General features: G+C 42.0%; 1 protein-coding gene across 1 annotated transcript in view; it reads left to right on the top strand.

The window, feature by feature from the left end:
• The window catches only part of PIK3C2G (phosphatidylinositol-4-phosphate 3-kinase catalytic subunit type 2 gamma), a 1,120,359-nt gene that overhangs the window by 486,935 nt on the left and 608,712 nt on the right, over positions 1 to 24,712 (top strand). Inside the window, exon 11 of the mRNA XM_044087254.1 lies at positions 8,539 to 8,668. Coding sequence (XP_043943189.1) covers positions 8,539 to 8,668 — 130 coding nt within the window. The remainder of the gene's footprint in view (positions 1 to 8,538; positions 8,669 to 24,712) is intronic.

Genomic DNA, 24,712 nt, shown 5'->3' with positions numbered 1-24,712 from the left:
TGCATACCTGTGTGTCGTGTCATGTCCTTTGAATTGTGAGTGGGTATATGTTTAATGTAAGCATTCTCATTTGTGGGAATGGTTGCCACACTACACATTTCACAGGTGGCAGTTACAGGGCTTGTGGTTGAGTGATAAACTTTGCACCCAGTACTTCCACACTACTTCTACATATGTATGGCTACTGATACCTTTTGTGTGAGTATATGTGCATGTACCTATATATATATATCTTATATGGCTATATCCACATATATGTATCTATAGATATATACATCTATAGATCACAGCATTGAAGTAAGTAACTAGTGGCAACACTTTTGTGTTTCAGACTTCATCTTCTTCTACATATGTGTTCTAATACATATACCTGTGTAACTAGTAACAATTTAAGTGTATCAGAGCATTAGTTGACATATATCCCTTTTTGTACCCACAGTGTGGCATACTTTGTCCAGACTTCTTGCATTAACAGGTTATGTGGTGTGATAATAATACATTTCCTGTACTGCTGACTGTGCTGCATGATATGTTTGTGAAAACTTTAGGCAATTTAAATCTGCTGTGGTTTAGTGGTAAATCACTTTGTGCGTGTAGTGTAGGGTTCTGGGTTCGAGCCTTGGAGAAGCAGGTTATTTTGTTGCTGGGCAGAACAAGGGATGTTGGCTACAGAGTGATTAAGGCACTTTTAAGCAGTTGTAAGCAGGTTTGCAGGAGTTTGAGTCATGGCAAGCACTGCCAACCTCCACTTATGTTTTCTTACAGTCAGTCAGCTTCGAATTTCTCAACCTGTGTAGGCATAGCTTACCCCTGCGCAAACCCATGCAAACCCACTTACCGCTAGTTAACAGTGCTTACTGCCGCTTATCCCCATGCTAATTCCTTTAAAAGAAAATGAAAAAGGGGTTGATAGGACAGTGGTGAAAAATGGGGCACAAAGAGGGAAAGACAGTAGGGAAAATGGCTAGGCATGTGCAGGAAGGGTATAGGAAAGGTCCATAGCTGCCCATTTCTTCTACAGCAACAGCTGTGCATATTTGCAGGTACATTTGGACCCTCAAACCCCTGCAAGAGGGGTGAGGACAACATATATTTATTGTAATGCCAATTAGACCAGATTACATGTGTCCAGTGGACATGTGTGCGAAATGGACAGATATGTATGGGGCAAGATTTCTTTGTGAGAACAGATTGACCTTTATTTTTTCAGGGGAGAGTGGGATGTTGGGGAGGGGTAGTAGGTATATTTGGGGAGGAAGGTTGGGTAGGTTAACAGACAAGACATACAAGATGCATACAGGGCTGGTATATGACACATGTGGGGGGTAAACACCTTGGACAGGGAGGGGTGTTTGGAAGTCGCAAGCCCATGATCCCCCAACTGGAAACAGTGGGACTGAGGTCCCCACCAATGGGCAGTCACCACTGCACCTTCACAGCTCAGAAGGTGGCTGTGCTGGGGGCTGTGTAGGAGGGGCAGGCTCACCCTCTAATAGCACCACTCGGCCCTCAAGCTGGCATAGCCACTCTCGATACTCCAGATCGAGCTCCTTATGCACCACGGTCCGGACCTGTTGATGGGTGACAGGTTTTCCTCTGCACCTGCTCCGAAGGGGGAGCGAGCCCCATCCACTTCAGCGGATCCACCCGAAGGTGGTGCAGGGCCCACAGAGGAGGCGCTCCCAGGCTGGGCCCTAGATGTGCTGGTGCCCAGTGCCATGGCAGCTGAGTTGGGACAGGTGGGTCCGCTGGGACCGGCTTTCCCATACGAGCTGTGTTGTCACAGGTTTATAACAAATATGGGTTAGTAACAGTCAACAGCATTCAGGATTAGTTATAACAGCATGCATAGGTATTCCCATTAACCCAACACACCAGATTTAACACAGTTGCACAGCAAGCAGAACACATGCATATATGAAACAACAGTGGCCATTACAGGAGCACGCAGGTTTCATTGATGGCAATAGGCCACCAATATGGGTGTACTTTCACATGGCACATGCACAGAAACAAATGTGAATATTTATAAACCATTAGGACGTATGTCCCAACAAAAGTGTGGAGTGTACACATACCAGTTGAGGAATGTCATTGGGTTATTATGCACATATGGTAGGGGTGAAAGAGAGAGTTCAATTAACTAATATATCCTTGTAGTTTTTACAACATTCTTAGTCACTGCAGTGGTCTTTCCCTTACATGTATTATTACACTACACAATGGCCTTATATTGTACACTGGTATGTATATAAATTATTATATACGTGACCTGTGTCTTACATACAGGCGTGACAGGCTGCAGGTGTTAATGCAACATATGTTGAGAATTGCTGTCATACACTTTAGGTGAGGTGCTAGAATGACAGGTTTGTTTCCATATATAATCTCTGACTATGTACACATTTGACTATCAGTTATATGTCATTGACAGCTGCCTACAATTCTTGGAACATCACACTGGATTTTCAAAGGAACAGGGTACTAAGCTGGTGATATGGGCCATTTATCTGGACATGCTGGACAGATTCGAACAGCTGTGGGATATAAATGTGCATACAACTTACATTTTGAACATTCTAGCAAATTCTGTACTGCTGTTGGGTATAAGTATGCATACAGCTTTCTAGCTGAACAATGTATCAAAATCTGTACAGTTGTGGGGTATGATTATGCATACAACTTAGTAGCACTCCCAGGATTCAAACCCCTGCTGTGTGTGACAAAATGTTACAGCTAACATCACAGTACACTGTGCTATCAGGGAACTGATGTAAAGCTTTCAACTGTTTTCTAAGTCTCCCTAACTTGTACAATATAACTGACCTCTTGGCACTTCCAACATTGTTATGCAGGATTTCATGCTCATGTATCTGCATACCACGGTGTGGGTGACACTGCTTAAGATACAGCATTACTGTTTATAGTATGGAACAGATCACCAACATATGAGAGAAGAGTAAACAGAAGCACTCCAGGGATTATACCTTTATTCACAGACTATTACACATTTATTTCTACTGGTACAATACTTTCTAAGGCTGTTATATTTATTTGTTATGACAGTACATGCAGATTGATTACTAACCTGCCTCGTGATGCAGCCTTTGCAGCCTAGCATCATGGGCTTGCTGGTTCACAGCCCGCTCATCTGGAGCTGTCAGGGAAATGCAGTGATATTTAGCCATACCTATCCATAGTATACACAAGCTAGGCAATTATTTACTACTTAGTAGAATGAGTACTTACTCAGTCCTGGGGCATTGGGCATTTGCTGAGACTCCTGGATCCACTGTTCCAGTACATCCTCCCTCCACCACTACAGGTCAGCATGGTGGTGCCTGACCTGCTCACCAGTCTGGGGGATACTTGTGGCACTGGTGAGGTCACGGGCGACACTGTCTCAGGCCTCTGTTTTATACTGCGAGCCCTGGTACTGGCCCTGCAGTAGTCTCTGAGCATGGTGTTTTACCAGGAGCCATACCATGATTCCTCCTTGCTAATCCATTGTACTACATGATTCACTATCCCTACATCATCCAACCTTCTCAACCTCTCATTCTCTTCATTCATCAGCCCCTCAAAGTACTCTTTCCAGCTCCTCAACACACTCTCCTCACCTTTACCTGCTGCAAATCTTTCCTAGCTTGGTCCCTCTGTCTAGCCAATCGGTACAGAACCTTTTCTCCCTCCTTAGTGTCCAACCTTTCATACAACTCTTCATATGCCTTATCCTTAGCCTTTGCCACCTCTCTCTTTGCCATGCACCTCATCTCCTTATACTCCTGTCTACTTTCTTGATCTCTCTGACAATCCCACTTCTTATTTGCCAACCTCATTCTCTGTATACTCTCCTGTACATCCTCATTCCACCACCATGTCTCCTTGTCATCCTTCCTCTGTCCAGATGTCATACCAAGCACCTTTCTAGCCGTCTCCCTTACTAGCTCTGCTGTAGTTACCCAGCTATTTGGTAACTCTTCACTGCCACACAGTGCTTGTCTTAACTCATCCCTGAACTCCACCTCACAATTACCCTTTTTCAATTTCCACCATTTGATCCTTGGTGCTGCTCTCGCACTCCTCCTACTCCTCTTGATCACCATAGTCATCCTACAAACCACCATCCTATGCTGCCTAATTACACTTTCCCGGGACACCACTTTACAGTCTCCAATCTCCTTCAAACTGGCCCTCCTACATAAGATATAATCCACCTGTGTGCATCTTCCTCCACTCTTGTATGTCACCCTTTGCTCCTCCCTCTTGTTAAAATATGTATTCACCACAGCCATGTCCATCCTTTTCACAAAATCCACTACCATCTGACCTTCTGCATTCCTTTGCTTAACACCATACCTACCCATCACTTACTCATCCCCTCTTTTCCCTTCACCAGCATGCCCATTGAAATCTGCTCCAATCACCACTCTCTCACCCTTGGGTACAGTCATCACCACTTCATCCAATTCACTCCAAATTTTTTCTTTCTCATCCATTGCACACCCAACTTGTGGAGCATATGCACTAACAACATTCATCATTACACCATCAATTTCCAGCTTCATAAACATTCTTCATTACAGGTTATATATGTGTCTAGTATCCGTGATTCCTGTGTACATACACTGTATGGGGACCTGGGGGCTTCTACACTTTATTATAATAACACCTCAAACCTATGCTTACTGCAGTACTCCATTTCACATATTATGTTATGTAGCAGGTTATCCAACATCACACTGTACATAGATTCAGTTCACATTTTTGGTTTGATTTTCCTGTGATGAGGATAAGTTTACTGATACCTCATTCATGTCTATTGCTATGCTGGCTAAGTGGTTAACTACTGTGGCTCTAATGTACAGGGTCCTAAGTTTGAGCCTTGCAGAGGCAGTTTATTTTGTTGCTGGGCAGAACATGGGCCATTGGATCCAGAGTGATTAAGGCACTTTAAAGCAGCTGTGAGCGGGATTGCGTGGGTTTGTGAAACAGTAAGCACTGCTAACCTCTGGTTACAGTTTCTTACACTCAGTTAGCTTCTACGTTGCTTAATCTGTGTGGGCAATGCTTACCCCCATGCAATCGCACTTAGACATGCTTACTACTGCTTATTTGTGCTTAAACATGCTTACTAGTGCCTTATTCATTATGACACTAACACTTCACATGTGCATTTCATGCAGTACTCCAGTTCACATTTAAATGTTATTATGTAGGTTATACGGCAAAAAGATGTAAATATATGTTCATATACAGTTTTCACATGGAAAATGATATGTGCTGCAGTGGGACTCAAACCGGGAATGCCTGTTCATTAGGCAGATGGTCTAACCAATACACTATTGCTGTGCTGTTGCATTTGCATATATATTCCATGTTATCCTCTTCAGCCTTTTCAGCTGCTTTAACCGTAGCTAAGCCATGGGCAAACACGCGCACCTATGGTTAGTTGTACTCGGGGTTTTAAAAAAATAAATAGAATGGTTTCTTCATTTTATTTCAATATACTGTTGCTGTTGAACACATGGGGACTGTTGGTGGAGTTATGCGGACACCTATGAGCAGTTTCACTCATTTATTTACACTTTCTTCTGTTCTACTTTGCAGGGGCATGTTTATTCTGAAAGGTCTGCTCTCAGACACGGCCCCTGCACTCGTCCATGCTCAGTGTGGGATTTGGAGCTCAGGCAGCGTGCCTTCATTAATATGCATGGCACGCTGCTATCCTCCTCTTAAACTGCTGCTTACGTGTGGGACTAGTTTAGTCCTGCATGGCAGATTAGTATATCTGGCGGATTATCTTTCAGAGATAATGGCCAGAAATCATTCTCAGTTTGAACAACTTCTTCAGAACAAGTGTTGCATTCATTGACTAGAAAAACAACATTGCTATTTTGTCTACCCAATTCATTATTTGGAACCAAAGATACCATGTGTTTATTTGACTCAATTAAATCAGTGGGCTTTATGAATACTCTCTAGTTCATAACCTCTTCTTAAAAACAATCACTTAAACACTGCAATTCAGCACAGCACTTAGTAGTTAAATATTATTTTGTAGCAAGATATCAAATTATCAACAGTATACTGACCCTTGTCCTTCAGCCCATTTAATATGGCTGAATGTATGATCCTTTTGGAGTGCTTAAAGACCTAGTCTGGGGTTTCTGGTTTAGACCATAAGTTGTTTATCTCCTGCCTGTTAGGGTGTACCCAGACAATGATCTTAGGCTTTAAGTCATCAACTGCCTACCCTCTAAGATATTAGGGCTCACAATGCCTGAGTCTGTGTATCAAGTGTGTGTCGACACTGGATGATTTAGTTTGAGTGTAAAGTTTGCAGTTTCACTACTATGCAAATGGCACCCAGTTATGCTTCATCTTCTACACAGATGATGTCAATGATTGTTTGGACTGCATCCTAACTTGGAAAAGTGTAAGTTGCCTCAAAAATAAATCCATTCTTGATTGTCACTGTGGCATTCTGTAACACTTTAAGATTCTCTGTAACTTCTACCCTTCCACATCAAATTATTTATGGGAGTAATAAATTGGAGTTGATGTCTGATATATACAATTCTGTGATTATCTTAGATGATCATTTAACTTTTCATTACCAGGAGTCACCTTCCATTTGATCCTATTGTCACTGCCTGAAAAACATCACATGTATTAATCATTTAATTTCAACTGGCAATCTGGCATTGGTCATATAAGCCCTATTTATCCCACTATTGAATTAATGCAGAACCCTTTATTTGTGTCTTTCAAGCAGTGAGAGTGAAATCAACAAGAAATTGAAGTCGATGGGCAGAATTCTGCAGTTAGACTTCATAGTGCAGCTTGTACACCTAGCCATATCATGACCATCTTGTGTTCTCTGCACTAGCTTCCTGCCAAGCATAACCATTGTGAGATTGTTCAATGTCCTACATGACTAAGGTTCCTCCTACTTAAAAGGAGTTTATGGTTTAATCATCAGGATTCTGATCATCTTCACATTCAAGCTAGAGTCATCTGAGTTCATTCTGTTCTTTTCTGTACTGGGACCAAAACCTATGGGATTAACTGTTGTGGCAGCTTTGTTAAATATACATGTGAGCTTAATTGTAGGTGACATAATATACATGCCCTTCATAAAGTCTTTTAGGGTCCTGTAAACTTTTGAATATCTTGATGAGACATTATAGAAGAAAAAAGAGGAATTACACCTGTTAATCATGGTAAAGCACCGATACACACACACACACACACACACACACACACACACACACACACACTCTCATCAAGCTCAGCCCGAGGACATTGTCTTGTTATTTGATTTACTCACAGTCACACAGCAAACACATGGTAGTTGGGGGACTCAAACCTAGGACTGCTGCAGAGTATAGGTATTTCAGTAATAGTCTTAAAAACCTCTGCATTGAGAGGTCATTTGCTTATACTTGCTTGTAATGTTTTAAACATTTTATCTTCTTACTTTTACTTTTGTAACAAATGGAAATAAAGGCTGGTTGACCAAATGAAAGGCTGTGATGTGTAAAAATATTCATGTTAATTGTTTCATCTATTCATATCCAATCTATGTCACATCATGAATGTATCTGTACAACAGTGAAGAGAGGTTTCATATCAGCTGCTCTTGCTCTTTATGGACTGCTGATGATAGGGAAAAAAGTTTTCAATTAGCTTCATAGTTTTAGTCATATCATGAAATTATATCTTCTTCCTAATATGCACTCATTTTAATTCAGCTAAACAAGGACATCATTATATATAGCAACAATTCAGAATCATGGGACTGTCATTAAATCTCCTGTTATATTACAGAAGGGTTATACTGATACACTGAACTGTAAGGTGTAGGTGTTTAGTACATCTTGCAACCCCTTTGCTCTAGAATCAGAGACAAAGTCAAAAATAATGGGACGGGGGGGAGTCAAAATCAGACACAATTTTTAAATATTAGTCTAATTCACTTGCAAAATTAATGGAATGGCAGGTTTTACATCAACATATATATATTTTTGAGCAATAAGAAGTAAGAAACTGTAATGCCTGCCATTATTGTATTATTATAATCTTTAGTAATTCACCATAAAATAAAAAAAAATTACAGTAAACAACAAAAAACGAGGCAAAATTAGGGAAGTTCTGCAAAATTAGGGACAGTTGAAAGGTATGTTGATTTCATTTTTTAAGTAATATGACAATAATTACATTTTCTTGAAAGAAATGTTCTTTCATCAGGCACTCATTTGTTGGTACATTTTTTTTAATACAACATGAAAAACCTTTTTGTGGAGAAATGGAAAGGGAAAAGCAAATCTGCATAATATTATTATTCCATAAATATAGCGCTTCATAAATTTCTGTCTTGTGCAAATAGAATTAGAAGGAAATAGTGCATGAAGAAAACATTGTGTTTGAAAATAACATTGACAAGATCAAAGTTTCATTAGCCATTGTGGTACAAAAATGACAGAGTGATTTTTCTAACTTTTCAAAACCTTTTTACATTTTGTCCTTGAACAGACTGGAGATGATCTTCGTCAAGACATGATTGTACTTCAGATTGCCAGAGTGATGAACAGGATATGGCTACAAGAGGGGCTTGATCTGCAAATGATCATTTATCAATGTTTATCAACAGGGGAAGGACAAGGTCTGTTTTTTTTTGTTTTTCTTTCTGTATATATATACTGTATAACTTCAGTACAGGACAGCTCAAATGCTTGAACTAGGTAATTTAGTGATGAAATACAGTTATTTTACAGGACAGAATTTAACCTTTGTTGGTGCATCTAATAAGCCCTAGAATGACTGCTATGTTTAACTACATGTGCAGTATGGACTTCAACAGACCAGAAGTATTTTTTTTTATTCAAGAGAAACAGTTTGCCTTATTCAATATATGACAGCACTGTGACTGTACATTTGCAACTTAAAATATTAATGATGTCTATATACAGTGTTTCATTTTAATTAAAATTAATATTGTCAGCAGAATAATGCAGTTTGGCTTAGGACTTTTTAATGAAATGCAGCATGGTGAATGTTTGTCATTGCCTTTGATGAAATTAAATCTGCATATAGTTATCATTCATATCACACAAGTGTGACCAAATTCAAGAAAAAAAGAATCTGTTAAAGTTAGGACGGGTTAAGTATGATGTAGATGACTTTAGAAAGAACAAACCAGCAGCAATGAGTAGCAGAGGAAAAACATCAGATATTATTCATGATATGAAAGTAGCAGCGCTATCAGCAGGTGAATCTGTTAATGAAAAACAGAAAAAGGAAAAGTCTATGACAAATATAAGCTGAAGATTAAAATTCACGTCAACATAAAGAGTTACTAATTTTAGTTGTGAGTAATTTCTATCAAATTAACAAAGTTTGAATCAGGGTGCTTATTAGATAATTGAAAATTCAGTTCAGCGAACGGCACTTACATCAAACATACTGTTCTCTTACCCCCCACTAATTATGTGTATATATATCTATATATCTATATATCTCTATATATATATATATATATATATATATATATATATATATATATATATATATATATGTAATAGGTCTACTTTGAAACATCTAAAACCCATAAAATCTAATTTCATAACATTGAGACCAGAACATCAAAAACCCATAACATCGAATTTCATAACATCTAACACTACAAATCACAAGAAAATAACATCCTCTCCATATATAATGACACCAAACTACCAAACGCAGTTTTTACTACATTTCTGCAGGGGGGAATGCCCCCCTACACCCCCCATGTGGGGGGCTCTGCCCCACCCCCACCCCCCATAAATTAAATATACCAAATCCAAGATTGTACTACAGTGGGTAAAAGTTAATTTCCTAACCCCACTCCATCAAGCACCCTTGCAGAAATGTAGTAAAATGGGTGTTTGGTAGTTTGGTGTCATTTTATGTGAAAGGGATGTTATTTTCATGTGATCTGTACTGTTAGATGTTATGAAATTCAATGTTATGGGTTTTAGATGTTTTGGGTTTTAGATGTTCTGGTCTCCATGTTATGAAATTAGATGTTATGGGTTTTTGAAGTTTTGAAGGGGACCCATATATATATATATATATATATATATATATATATTATATATATATATATATATATATATATATATATATTTATACCAACTCCAAGATCGCACTACAGTGAGGAAAGGGCAAATTTTGCAATCTTGACTGTACTGCGATCTCACTATGAACAGTTTGATGAATGGCATGTTTGATGTAAGTGCCATTCTCTGAACTGAATTTTTGAATATCTAATATAGACCCCTGGAATCAAGCCACATAAAATGTTTTGTTTGAGAACTGGTGCTATCTTAAGATTCACTTACTGGTTCAATATAGATATTACTGACCAAACACATACACAATAATTTATATGACCAAAAAAAAAGTTAAAATGAAAGCGCTTATTTTACTGGTTAACGATGCATCAAAACAACAGAATTATTTGCAAGCTAAGGTTAGACCTAGTAGTCATATCACTGCAACACAGGGAAAGTAGCTTATCATTTTTATTATATATACATTCAACTGTAGTAGGAATTCTGTACTCCTGCTTTATAGAACTGCATGACCGTGTGTACTTCAGGGCAGTATGGTATTATCAGTATAAGCAAGCAGAATATTAAGCTGATATTCTTTAGTGAAAGGTTGTAGTAATATTTAGTGTTCATAGGATAGTTCTTATGCTTACATTTGAAGTGGCATGATCGCATAGTTAAGATGTAAATCTTTCTAATAAACTATCAGTCATCATAAGACCTACGGCTAAAGCTTGAGTTGCCCTCTCCTTCATATCTTCCGTCCTGTTTAGTGCAGTTCCAAGATGGAAAGTTAGCCTGCTTGTTTCTCTTCTATTTCTGCTTGTTTTCTCTTCTATTTCCAGCCTCATACCACTTGGTATCCTTAGACAGTGAAGTAAATGCCTCATGCTCAGAACTAATGAACTCTTACTCAACACAAATAATTCTGTTTGTAAGAGATACTAATAAATATGGAGGGATCAGTCTCATAAAACATGGACTCTGAACAACACACAACTGTCACACTCTATACCAACTCCCACTAAAATGTCTTATACTGCCAAAGCCTACAATACCCATGAGGACTACGTCTCAGCACAAATCCAGCACAACATTATTTTCTGATACACATTCAACTAAAGAGTCACTAAAAGTTAAATTATCTCAGAACCAGTACAACAGATCATCTGCAAATAGAAATGTTTTAGTGGTTAGTAACTCTATATAGTTAGACACATTGATTTTTTTTCTAACTAGACTGGACAAAGACATGGTAACTGTAAATTTCATATGCCAGGATGTCTGATATCTCAATAACCCTTAAGATGATTTTATCTAATTTATATCACTCTGACATGTGGAAGCCCACATGGGAGTGAGTGACTTGAGATGCAAAATTCTGAGGGTTAAGCAGAGAGACACATAAGAACTTTCTACACATGCCACAAATGCTGGCAAGACTCTGATCCCATGTGCAATCCTTCCTTCCTCAAGAATGATTCATAGGTACAAAATATAATTGGCTTCAACAATTGGCTACATTTTTGGTGTCATTCCAAGGGGATCCATTATGTGTTAGCATAGGACAAGATGCTCAACATTCCTACTTGCTTTGTAAAGGATGGCCTGCACATCTCATTGCAGCCCTTCTGTGTAATGTCTAAAGCCCTAGCTACCTCCATAGTGTCATTATTACGCAAAGCCCAGCTAATGGACATTCAGATGTTACTAACATACCACATCTAAGGCAAAGCAATGGGACTAGACCAGACGACTCAGTGTAGAACAATACTCTGTATTGAAGGAGGAAATTTCTTTAACAGTGAAGGCAGTTTTCCAACAATGTACACCAAAAGCTGTACAGTGTCCCTAACTGTCACTAACTGTATTTTATTCAGACTGTAATGAATGAAGTGAAAAAATGACATTTGGGGGAAGAGTTGTTAAGTTTGACTATAAATGCAACCCATGATGTGTTGAAAAGTGTAAAAAATATTCTGCCTTTAATATTTGAACAGCTAAATCGGAAAACACAGAGCTGTATACTGGTAGCTTTGATATACAGTTAGTATTTGTTGGTACTATTTAAGGCAGCAGTCACAAAAGAATCCATATGTGTACTCTACTTTGCAGAGGAGATTTTAGTTACAAGGCATAGCAAGGATTTCATTTTTTGTTGTTGTTGTGAAATTTTAAAAATGTGATTCTATTCAAGGAGTCATGAAAAAGTATAGGTTTTGTAAGTATACCTTTTTGGAAAATGTATTATAATAAAATATTACACCCTTGAAAAAAGTCATGCATTTTCTTTTATACAGCTGTTACTGCTAAGATGAGGGAATATGCTTAACAAAATATTATGACTTCCTAGTACACAGTAGTTTAGGAGGTGTACGGAGTTTGTATGGTGCTATTATTAAAAGTGGTGAGGATATTATCTGCAACCAAGTGTCAAAATGGTTACACTTACAAGATGTCTAAACTGTGCTCAAGCCTGTAAGAAAACATTTCTAAGAAACAGGTTGTGAACAATACTGATGATCAATGGGAAGCTGATCTCATGGACGTCTGGATTTTTAGAGTACAGTGTTGGATTTTGGTTTATTTTAGCAGTTATAATGTGCAACCCAAATATGCTTGGACTGGCGTATTAAAAAATAATTGTGGCAAAAGTGTTGCAGAAGCTTTCAAAAAACTTTACTCTATAGGGCATAATCCCCAAAAATTATAAACAGATCAGAGTTCTAAATTTCTTAATGCTTTTGTTCAAGCGCTACTGAAAAGGCAAAATGTCCAGCATTTCGCATCCAGTAATGAAGTCAAGCCTGTATTGTAAAAAGATTTAACCACATCCTGAAAACAAAAATGTGGCAGTATTTTACAGCTTTTAATGCATACTGATATATAGATGTACTACCATCAGTAACAAGAGCCAATAATGAAATTATGACAGAACTATCAAAACGAGACCTATCAATGTTACTTATTCAACTTCCTTACATGTCTGGAAAATATTGTACGATGATCTCAAATGTTCATTGGAAAAGCCCTTTAAATGTAAAGTATGTGACAAAGTATAAGTATTACAAATTAAGAAGGCATTTTAAGGGATAGGAGCCACATTTTACAGAAGAAATGTTTATCTCAGAATGTATAGCTAAACCTACCTCTGTGTACAAATTAAAATATTATGATGGCGGTGATGAAATAAAAGGTACCTTTTATGAACAAGAACTGGTAAAAACTGAAGATTCTTTACATTCCCCTGGATTCTCAAAAGCTTGCATGCAGTGCAAGATCAGTGCAGAAGCTCAAGCAGGCAATATATCTGTTGTGTGATCCAGGAACAGCCCACAGGGGCGTGCATGAGCACTCCTGCACTAATCTTGCACATACTAAGCCCTGGTATGCAAATCACCCCATTTGCAGGTGAAATCCATGCAAATGAGGTGATTTTGCAATCAAGGAAGCTCGCAACAGTCCGTGCAAGACTAGAGCTATCTGCAGAAATGTACTCGGTTAGTAATCGAGTACATTTCTGCAAAATCCAATACTGAGCTATGGCATCTCCGAATAAAGGCTGCATATCAAGTAGTAAGCATGCCAATGGCCAAGTATAAGGCAATTGACATTGCAAACAAAAAAAAAAGACTTTACTTTTTTTTTACCCAATCTCGGCTGTTTAAGTGTAGGGCAGCGGCGTGCAACCGGGATCGGGGGAAAATAATAAAATAGACCTAAAATAAGCATTCTAACTAAAATCAGTATTCTGCCATGCAAGTCAATGGCAGGCAGAAGACAACCTGGCCAGTGAGTAGTGGTTGCTCTAGGGGGAGGTGCAGTGTGAGACATGTAAGTATGCATTAGCAGGGAATCCTATGCAAATGAGGGGAATGATAGTGAATCCCAGTTTTTCCTGGATGTGAGTCAGGTCCCAACAGTAGGAATAGCTTGGTGCAAACCTAGGAGGTAGGTGACATCATGGGGGGGGGGGGGGTGTCAGGCATACTGTAAGTGGATTGGAGCCCTGTGACTCAGGTTTGCTCTTAGCTTAGCACAGCTAAGCTAGGGTGTGTGTCAAAAGCTGCCCAGCACTCTTTACAAACCCTAAGCAGGTGTCCTCGCCACGCACTGGGTTTTACAGGAAGAAAAAAGAAGTTAAAACAGGAAATAGCAGCAGTGTGCACATTTGTGCACTCTGTTTGTGTGGCACGCACACGGGCTTAAACAGGGAGGCAATGGGAAGGGAAAACAGCAGTAGGAAGGTAATCAAGGAAAACTAGCATAGCTGGCAGGTGAAATGTATCAGAATCAGACAATTACACAGGCAGCAGGCCAACTCAGCCCAGAACACTACTATAAACTAAGCAAACACCTTCCCCTCTGTTTTTTCCCACACTCTACACCACTGGTATATACAAGCAGGGACATTTCAACAAACAAACCTACAAAATGAGAAAGGCAGCAGCAGGCAACATAGAACAACATGTGCAAGAGACTGAGGGTGGTGAGGATGTGAATGCTGTCAACCAGCCCACAGTGAGGAGACGGAGAAGAGTGTACAGACCCAGGGTAACCTACCAGGGGCTACATGAGCTGGAGATAGTGGAGCATTATAGGGTGGACAGAGACCACCTACAGCAAATTGTTGAGCTGTGCCGGCCACACCTGACACACCAAACTGACCGAGAGGAACCCATCCCAATGGATACCAAGGTATGTGTAGGCCTAGGTATACAAGCCACAGGTACCTCCCAAAGCACAACTGGGGATATCATGGGGATCTCACAGGCATCAGCATCCAGAGTATTCCACCAGTTCCTGGATGTCAGCACATGCCAGTGAGCATGTATATTTCCTCAACACCCATGGGGTGTTGACCAGCAATATGCATCTCTTCCACTAAATAGCAGAATACCCTGGAGTAGTGGTTGTTGTAGACTGCATGCACATATGCATCAAAGCACCAGCCTGTGAGCAGGGTAGGGCTTACATCAACTGCAGGGGTATCCCCTCCATCAATTGCCAGGTCGTATGTGATGCCCAGGGCACTATAATGAATGCGTGTGCTGGCTGCCCTGGAAGCTATGACGATTCCCACATATGGCATCTGACACAGCTGTACCAGAGATTTGCCAATGGGGACATCCCCTATGGTCACCTAGTGGGGGATGCTTGGTACACACTGGAGCCGTGGCTGATGACACCCATGAGAAATGCACACACACCTGAACAACAATGCCATAATGAGGCACACACACAGGCCAGACATATAATAGAGCATGTGTTTGGGATGCTCAGCTCACAGGTCCGGTGTCTGGACACATCCGGTGGAGCCTTGCAGTATTCACCAGCTACATGTACCCAAATTGTTATGGTATGTGCTATGCTACACATTATGATCCTGCAGAAACAGCTGCAGCAAGAACAGCATGGGGCAGGGCTACACAGCCCCCTACCAATGACAAGGGCTGCACAGGCACAGAGTGACCCGGAGGAGGAACAACCTGATCCTGCCCCAGTAGGCAGAAGGAGGTGTGCCCAGTAGGCCCTGGCCTTGGCAAATAGGCAACACATAGTACATGCACTGACACAGTAAGGACCCAGGGAATGACACCTCTCTCTGACTCACACATACAGTAAAAGGGATGCCAAACATGACACTACCTGTGCTCAACCTTGTATAGGGAGTGTACTATGTGCATCCAACATAGGCAGCCCTCCAGCACCATCCACAAGTCTGGCATACCCTCAAGGTAAGTCAATCAACCTACCAATTGCCAACTGGAGTAGAATGTGTCATTATCTGTAGCTATGGTATGGATGTGAGCATGCAAGGAAACTGGGTTGCTGAATGTTATGGCAGCAGACAGTAGACACCCATAGTGGCACCATGACATCTGTAACACATACTGGAGTCACCACAGTAGCCAGTACTACACAGGGTGGCAAAAGCCACTGCAGGAAATGTACTGAGTGACATGTGTGTCCTTATGATCCACACATGCTAGTCAGGACTGTTCACATACCCGACAATAGTCTCAGCCAACAGGACAGGTGTAGAAAAAACCCCAAAAAAGCCTGTGCCATGGCCCCAGAATGATGGCTATGGTTAACCTTCCCCCCAGGCCTACACAGACAGACCACAGCAGGGCAGGCAATGTGATGTTAGTTCTGAAGGGTAGAAAGTCAGACAATAATATGTAGGGAAACCAAAGCCACAATCCGTAGTACATTGGTATGCCTCTAGTCAGCATGATAGTTAGCAATACAGAATGAAATGGAGTACCTGACATACCAGTACAGTCATAGCAAATGTGTACAAGTGTCACGTGTGCCCCCCACATTCTACATAGTAATGTAATAACAGTCATGTGTGCCCCCCAAACCCTGTGTAGAAATGTAGAAATAGTCAGGTGTGCCCCCTCATCCTACATAGTAATGTAATAACAGTCAGGTGTGCCTTCCAACCCTGTGTAGAAATGTAGAAATAGCCAGGTGTGCCCCCCCCCCATCCTACATAGTAATGTAATAACATTCAGGCCCCCCCTCAACCCTGTGTAGAAATGTAGAAATAGTCAGGTGTGCCCCCCATCCTACATAGTAATGTAATAGCAGTCAGGTGTGCCCCCCCAACCCTGTGTAGAAATAGTCAGGTGTGCCCCCCATCCTAGATAGTAATATAATAACAGTCAGGTGTGCCTCCCAACCCTGTGTAGAAATGTAGAAATAGCCAGGTGTGCCCCCCATCCTACATAGTAATGTAATAACAGTCAGCCCCCCCACAACCCTGTGTAGAAATGTAGAAATAGTCAGGTGTGTCCCCCCATCCTACATAGTAATGTAATAACAGTCAGGTGTGCCCCTCCCACTCCTGTGTAGAAATGTAGAAACAGTCAGGTGTGCCCCTCCTGCTATGCAGAAATGTAGTAACAGTCAAAGCCAAATGATTGATGATTACCCTGCAGAGACAGCATACTACCTGTCGGTGTACAACACAAAGGTCAGCACTACAGCACAAACTACCTGGACACGATCCACACATTCAGTACAGATGGCCATACTGGGCATGCTCACACACTTAGAGAAATGAAGGCAATGTCAGTCAACATCATACTGAAAGGTCATATTGGGCATGCTCACAAACTTAAACACATGAAGGCCATGTCTGCAAACACCAGTGGACCAGATATATCTGGCAATTGCAGTTGTTACTGCAGACACTCGTCAGTATGCACCATTCATGCCTTGCATACACAGTGGATAGGAATACAGACATATATGTCAGGACAACACACTATAATAAGCCAAAGGTAGGCGTACATAGATGTGTGGAAGAGGGTGACTGTGACAAGGAGCCATCCAGGCCTGTCCCACCCAGCACACAGCCAAAGGGTCCCAAACACATGATGTGCAGATGTCACTCACTGCAGATACTAGCCACCAGTATCTGTCAGCATTGCAGACTATATGGTGCATGTGCCAGCTGTGCAACATGACTGTACAAGGAAGTAGTCATCTAGTAGCTGTATACATGTACCTGTGACATATGACCCTGTGTGTGCCCGCATGTGGTGTGTCAACCCCTAGATGAATGGGTTATGGCCCATTCACACACGGCCCTCCCCATAGCCCTACTATGACAAACCTGCTGAGGTCATCCAATGTGAAATACACCTTTGGGAGAGTTGTAGCCCCATAAACTCCATGGCATGTCTCATAACTGCCTACTGCTGTAGTGTGATAAACTAGTTAAGTAGGAGTTCTAACTCCAGACTTGGCAACTATGTATGTGTGCTTGTGTGTGTGTCTGGCTGTCTCCGACTGTGTAGTGAGCAATACTTTTTAGGGTACTCACACTGTTTACAATTCATATACTTAACTTTTGCAAGGCTGTTGATGTCACCTACCTAGAAATACACCTCTGGGAATGCTGTAGTCTAGTAATCTCTGTAGCGTGTCCTGTAACTGTGTACTGCTTTAGTGTGATAAAGTAGGTAGATAGGAGTTCTAACCCCACACTTGGCATGTGCATGTCTGTCTGTCTCTGACTGTGTAGCAACCAATGCTTTTTAGAGTACTCACACTCCTTACAAGTCATATACTCAACTTTGGCAAGGCTGCTGATGTCACCCACTTAGAAATACACCTCTGGGAATGCTGTAGCGTGTGCTGTAACTGCGTATTGCTGTAGTTTGATAAAGTAGTTAGGTAGGTATTCTAAACCCAGACATAGCAAATGTGTATGTGTGTCTGTCTGACCCTGTCTGTGTAGAGAGCAATGCTTTTTAGGGTACTCATACTCCTTACACTTCATATACTCAACTTTGGCAAGGCTGCTGATGTTACACACCTAGAAATACACCTCAGGGAAGGTTGTAGCCCAGTAATCACTGTAGCGCATACCATAACTGCGTACTGCTGTAGTGTGATTTAAAACTGTTGTTAGGTTCCATCCCCACCCATTGTAGTTCCGGATGTTTTGTGTGTGTGTCACTGTCTGTGTAGGAAGCAATGCATTTTAGGCTAGTCACAAACAGTACATTTCAAATGGCCAACTTTGGCAATCCTGTTAATGTCATTCATTGTGAAATATACCTTTGGGGAAGGAGTTCTCTAGTAATCCCCATGGTGTGTCCTGTAACAGCTCAATGCTGTAGGGTAATATAGATCTCTGTTAGGGGTTCTATACCAACACATGTTGGTTGTGGATGTTTTGTGTGTGTGTCACTGTCTGTGTAGGGAGCAATGCATTTTAGGCTAGTCACACACAATACATTTCAAATGGCCTACTTTGGCAATCCTGCTGATGTCATTCATTGTGAGATACACCTTTTGGGAAGGAGTTCTCTAATAATCCCCGTAGTGCATCCTATGACAACTCCATTCTGTAGTGTGATATAGACCACTATTAGGGGTTTGATACATAAACATGTCGGTTGTGGATGTTTTGTGTGTGTGTCACTGTCTGTGTAGAAAGCAATGAATTTTAGGCTAGTCACACACAGTACATTTCAAATGGCCTACTTTGGCAAATCCTGCTGATGTCATTCATTGTGAAATACACCTTTGGGGAAGGAGTTCTCTAGTAATCCCCATGCTGCATCCTATAACAGCTCCATGCTGTAGTGAGATATAGACCTCTGTTAGGGGTTCTATAGCCACACATTAGTTGTGGATGTTTTGTGTGTGTGCGTCACTGTCTGTGTAGGGAGCAATGCATTTTAGGGTAGTCACACTCACTACCATTCGAATGTCCTACTTTGGCAATCCTGCTGATGTCATCCAATGTGATACACACCTTTGGGGAAGGAGTACTCCAGTAATCTCCATGGCACGTACTATAACTGTATAGTGATGTAGTGTAATAAACTAGTTAGGTAGGAGTTCTACTCCTAGACATGACAGGTGTGTGTGTGAGTGTGTGTGTGTGTGTGTGTGTGTGTGCGTGTGTGCGTGTGTGCGTGTGTGTGTGTGTGTGTGTGTGTGTGTGTGTCTGTGTATGTTTGTAATATGTATCCTGTGTGGAGGTGGTTGTGAATGTATGACACCTGTGGCCAATGTGGAGGGGGTGTTGCATATTTCTTATATGGTAGCCCTACTATGTATCACATTGTCCGCCGTACATGGATAACAGATGTGAAATAGCTGAGAGGTTGGGCTGCAAAGCCATACCCATACATGTGACATCAAGGCCAGGCAATTACAGTTAGCAACCCCAGTATTAACCAGAGCACACTCTCAACCCATGTCTCATACACACACATGCCTAGGCAACAGCCAATATGTGGGTAGTACACTGCATATTGTCCACTGATAGTAACTATGTGATGATATTTGTGGGCTACAAAGGGCATGGCACCCTGTACAATATGCATGTACATGCAGACAGTGCACCTTCCCAATGTTCCCCATTGTTCACCTAAAACACCTGTAGTGCCATCACATGTGACCCACAAAGGGCATACCATGCCTGACAAAATGCCCTGTATTGACAGATGCCACTGACACCAGGGAGTGCCATTAGCATGCTATCAATGTAGGTGCAGGGTAAACCTGTTGCCCATTACCAGTTCCCGCCACATGTGTGCAAGTCTGGCACATCTGATGATAATTTGTGTTCACAACATGGGCCAGACACCCCCAGTACAGTTCCATATGTCACTGTACATGCATGCGGGAGGTGTGCACATCCCAGACACCATCCCAGACACCATCCATGTCATGGACTAAGGAACACATTCATGGCAAGCGATGCACAGCATTGGCCACACAATAGTCACCCAGGTGACTGGATGGGGAAAGAATACCGACCTGTGTGGGCAAATGCAGACACTACAGCCCCGAGCCACAATGCAGACCATTGTCATGTGGCCTGATGCCAAGGTATACCCATCGCCTACCCTTGTATAGCCTGCTGCCACAGTCGACCACCACACACCCGTGCAGACATGCACCCATGCATGTCAGTACTGGTACCCTGTGTGTTTGTGTGTGTGTTATATGGTATGCATGTTCACATCCACACTCCCTACAACCTCCATGGGCATACTGAAGCATGCTGTCTGATGTCAGACACCTCCCCATGCCCTTTGCCCATACAACCCCCGTATGACCCATGTGGTGCATGTGATACCTGCAGAGTGATGTGTTGTGGCAACCCCACTACTGATGAGTTGTAATCCTGGCCATGCCAAGTTTGTCATTGTGTGTGCATCCCTGTGAGAGTGTGGCTGTGTTGATGCTGGCACCTGTTCATGTGGACAGGCAGGTGTACGTCAACTACCATATAGCTACCGTATCCCTGTTGCAGATGTCAGTCACCATCACATATATGTTCTGAGGGATCCACAACAGGTAACCTATGTGGAGCATCCAAAAACTGCATAGAAAAGTGATAGCACTACATAGTCATCGGGGGTTTGATACTCTGTGCTGGTAGGTGTGTGACACAAACATGCTTAGGTTTTACTCTCCCACCACTCTCTGACTTGCCTTTGCCTCTGTCGGCTTCTCCCGCTCCCCCCTCTGGTGGATGTGGAGACCTACACCTGCTTTGTTTGGCAGCAGCATGTGTATTTTAAGTGATACTCATGATCAGTTGATGGCTTCTGCCTGAATTGCAGCCCTCCTCTAGCTGATTGCATGTGGAACAGCTGTGGTAACATTGCCATAGCCAATTGCATGGAAACACACTCCAGTATCTAGGAACATCATGTTGGTGTTGGCCCTTTTCCTTCACTTTGAGCAGGAACTAAATCTGTTTTTTGGCAAACAGCATCTCAGATGGAGTGGGGATTTACCTCTAATAGTATACACTGTGGAAACAGGGCAACACACAGGAGGGGGATGTGCCTGACCTGACTACAGACTGTAAGTGCTGCTATACTGCATTTGGAGTACTGTTGGTTTGACAGTGTGTGTGTGGATATGACTGTCTTACATGTCTCAATACCTGCCATGTCAGTTCCAAGTTTATGAGGAATCCCCATCTGCAGGGTAATCTGCAGACAGGGCAGTGTGTTGTGCCTTTGGTTTCATGTGTTACCAATGGAGCATCTATCTGTAGACTGCAGAAGCTAGTGTGAGGATTGCACTCTGTAGATGGTGAAAGCTGTGACAGTTACTGGCTTCATATCCCTCATAGGACATATGTTGCAAGAAACCCTGTTGCAGCAGTAAATGTATGAGGTTATCACAGCGGCATGTCATTATTGGCCCTGTGTATGTGCTTGCAGCCACAACTCTGTCAACCTGTGTACATATGTCATGCATGAAGTGGTGCATATGTGCTGTACACCATAATTAGTGTCATCATATCTGATAACAAGCCAGTGAGATATCAGACTGTTACACATGTTATGTACAGTAGGTGTTATATTTGATGACATAACCTGGACATTCTGTGGATGTTTGTACAGTACTGAGGTCTGTGTACTTATGGTGAATGTTAACAGTGTGTGTATTGTTAATATGTACTTTAGTCTATGTATAGACTGTGGTAGATGTCATTGTTCTAGGTCCCATCCTGTCTGAAGTTACATGCTGCTCCATTGTATGGTACCATATTGGCATACATGTTTGTAGGGCCATGCACACGTCCCATACCTCAGACAGCCATCAGACCAAACTGTGTAGCAGCCCAGTATATGTAGGGTCAGTCTGTAAGTGGCACATATGAGGATGGTGTCGAACAGATAGTCCATATACTGTAATATTATGCTAGCTTAACATATGTGGCTGTGGCTGTGTTCACATTGGTTGTGGTTATGCACTTTCACACAAGTGTATCTTACCCTGTGCTGTGACATGCCTGTAGAGCCTGCTATATATGCAGGTACATGTGCATTCCCCCATAGGAGATGTAGGCCAGTGTTGAGCCAGTCTGCCTGTAGCCTGCACAGTGTATTGTTACATGCCTAGCAGCTTTGTGTAATTACCCAGCGAGATGTCATGTGCAGATACTTGCCAGATGTACTGCTGCCGGTCCTCCTTTAACAGTCATGTATGTCAGACAGAGCAGTGGTATGCTGTGCAGATGTATGTCAGTATCTAGTGGGTAGTATGTGGCCATGGCACACCTGTACTAGTGGTTATTATGTGTCAGGCCAGAAAGGGTTGTGTGAATGCATAACCTATGGTGGCAAATGTATTCCAGTCATTATGTGTTATACCTATCTACATGGCTGTCTACATCCATATTGTCAGGCATGGTACACATGTTTAGCACTAAGGGGTTATGTGTATACCTCTGGACTGTAGAGAGTGTGTCAGAATGTCCACATATATTGGCCAATATCTCTGCTGCAATCCTCAGGGGCATTATGTGCTAACAGCGGTACTTTACTATGATGCCCTTAGGATGTCTGTCAGTAGCCAATGGCACACATGTTATAAGCAGATGTGACCTCCAACACACACCATGTCTGTGAAGACAACCCCAATGACAGTAGCAATAGTCTATTAATATACCTGCTATACATACCTGACATCCCCTTGCACTACGACTGTGGGACTAGGGTAGGGCTACACTCCATGTCCAGGACATATGGTGGAAATATATGTACATATTATTATCCAGATAGCCAGACTGTAAGTGCTGCTATACTGCATTTGGAGTACTGTTGGTACAGTTATCCCACTCCACAAGGGGGGATCCACCTTGGATCCTGAAAAATACCGTCCCATCAGTCTGACAAGCCTTATCTGCAAGGCCATGGAGCGTATTATCATGAAACTTATAAACAAAGACATTGGCAACCTTCAAACACTGGACCCCACCCAGTTTGGGTTTGTGAAGGGCCAATCTTGTCTCCTGAACCTGATTGACTTCTTCGAATCAATCTCCAGAGCCATGAACAAGGGTAAGGTGGTCCACACAGCCTTTCTAGACCATGCCAAGGCCTTTGACACCATCCCCCACTCTGGAATCATAGATAAACTTACTAAGCTGGGCATTAATCCCTACATCACCCAATGGGTTGCTAACTGGCTTACTGATAGAACCCACACTGTAAAAGTAGCCGAATCCAAATCCAGCTCCAGACAAGTGACAAGTGGAGTGCCGCAGGGTTCAGTCCTGGGGCCGGTCTTGTTTGGCATCTACTTCTCTGAAGTACAGGTCAACACTAAAGGACTCTGGCTAACAAAGTTCGCAGATGACTGCAAACTGGAAGCCATTATTGAATCCCCAAATGATGTGAATACTCTACAAAAGGGCCTTACAGGAAACAGATGCTTGGTGCTAGTGCCATGGGCTCAAGCTCAATGCCAAGAAATGTATAGTTATCCCCTTTGGGAAAAAACATGTATCCATGAATTACCATATAGGTGGCAGTACACTAAACACTGAAAGTGTGATAAGAGACTTAGGGACACAGGTGGACAGTGGTCTCACCTTTGATAACCACATCGCCACAACAGTCAGGAAATCCTTCTATGTGGCACACCTCATCACGAAGGGCTTTTCATCCAGAAAAAAGGAGGTCATTGTCCCACTGTACTCATCCCTCATTAGACCCATTATAGAATACAACGCCCCGTTTGGTATGTACCTCTCAAGACATCTGCAACAACTGGAAAGGCCGCAGAAATACCTCACTAAAAGAATCACGGGCCAAAAGCAGATGCCCTACGCTTACTGCCTTAAAAAACTGCAGCTATACTCTGTCGCATATCGTCTACTCAGAAGGCAATCTCTGCTTAACATACAAGGCCATGTCAAACCCAGAGCTGTTGGAGATGCTACACTTAAAGAAATCCCAGTCCCTCAGAGCCACACGCTCCAGGAATCTAAACCTTGTCATCACAATAAACAAAACATGCTGGAGGGATAGGTTCCTGACCCAGAAACTCCTCAGACTCTGGAATAGATTGCCCATACATGTCAAGCAGAGTGCCTGTTTGGCCCTCTTCAAAAGGAACCTTGACAATTGGATGGGAGAAAGGAAATTCATCCCAGGGATCACGTCAGTCGCCCTGCTAGACAGGGGTCCAGGGAAGTAAATAATGTAGGAAGAAATAGCCAGGGAATTGTTATGGCTAGGCTTGTATAGGCCCTAGGGCTGATAGCCTAGTACCAACCTATGAACCTATGAACCTATATATGTATATATATATATATATATATATAT

This window comes from Protopterus annectens, chromosome 11.part0 (genome assembly GCF_019279795.1).
Source record: "Protopterus annectens isolate FY-2018-M chromosome 11.part0, PAN1.0, whole genome shotgun sequence".
Taxonomy (NCBI): Eukaryota; Metazoa; Chordata; order Ceratodontiformes; family Protopteridae; genus Protopterus; species Protopterus annectens.
The sequence above is the reverse complement of the archived record's forward strand: the minus strand, read 5'-3'. Positions and strand labels throughout refer to the sequence as shown.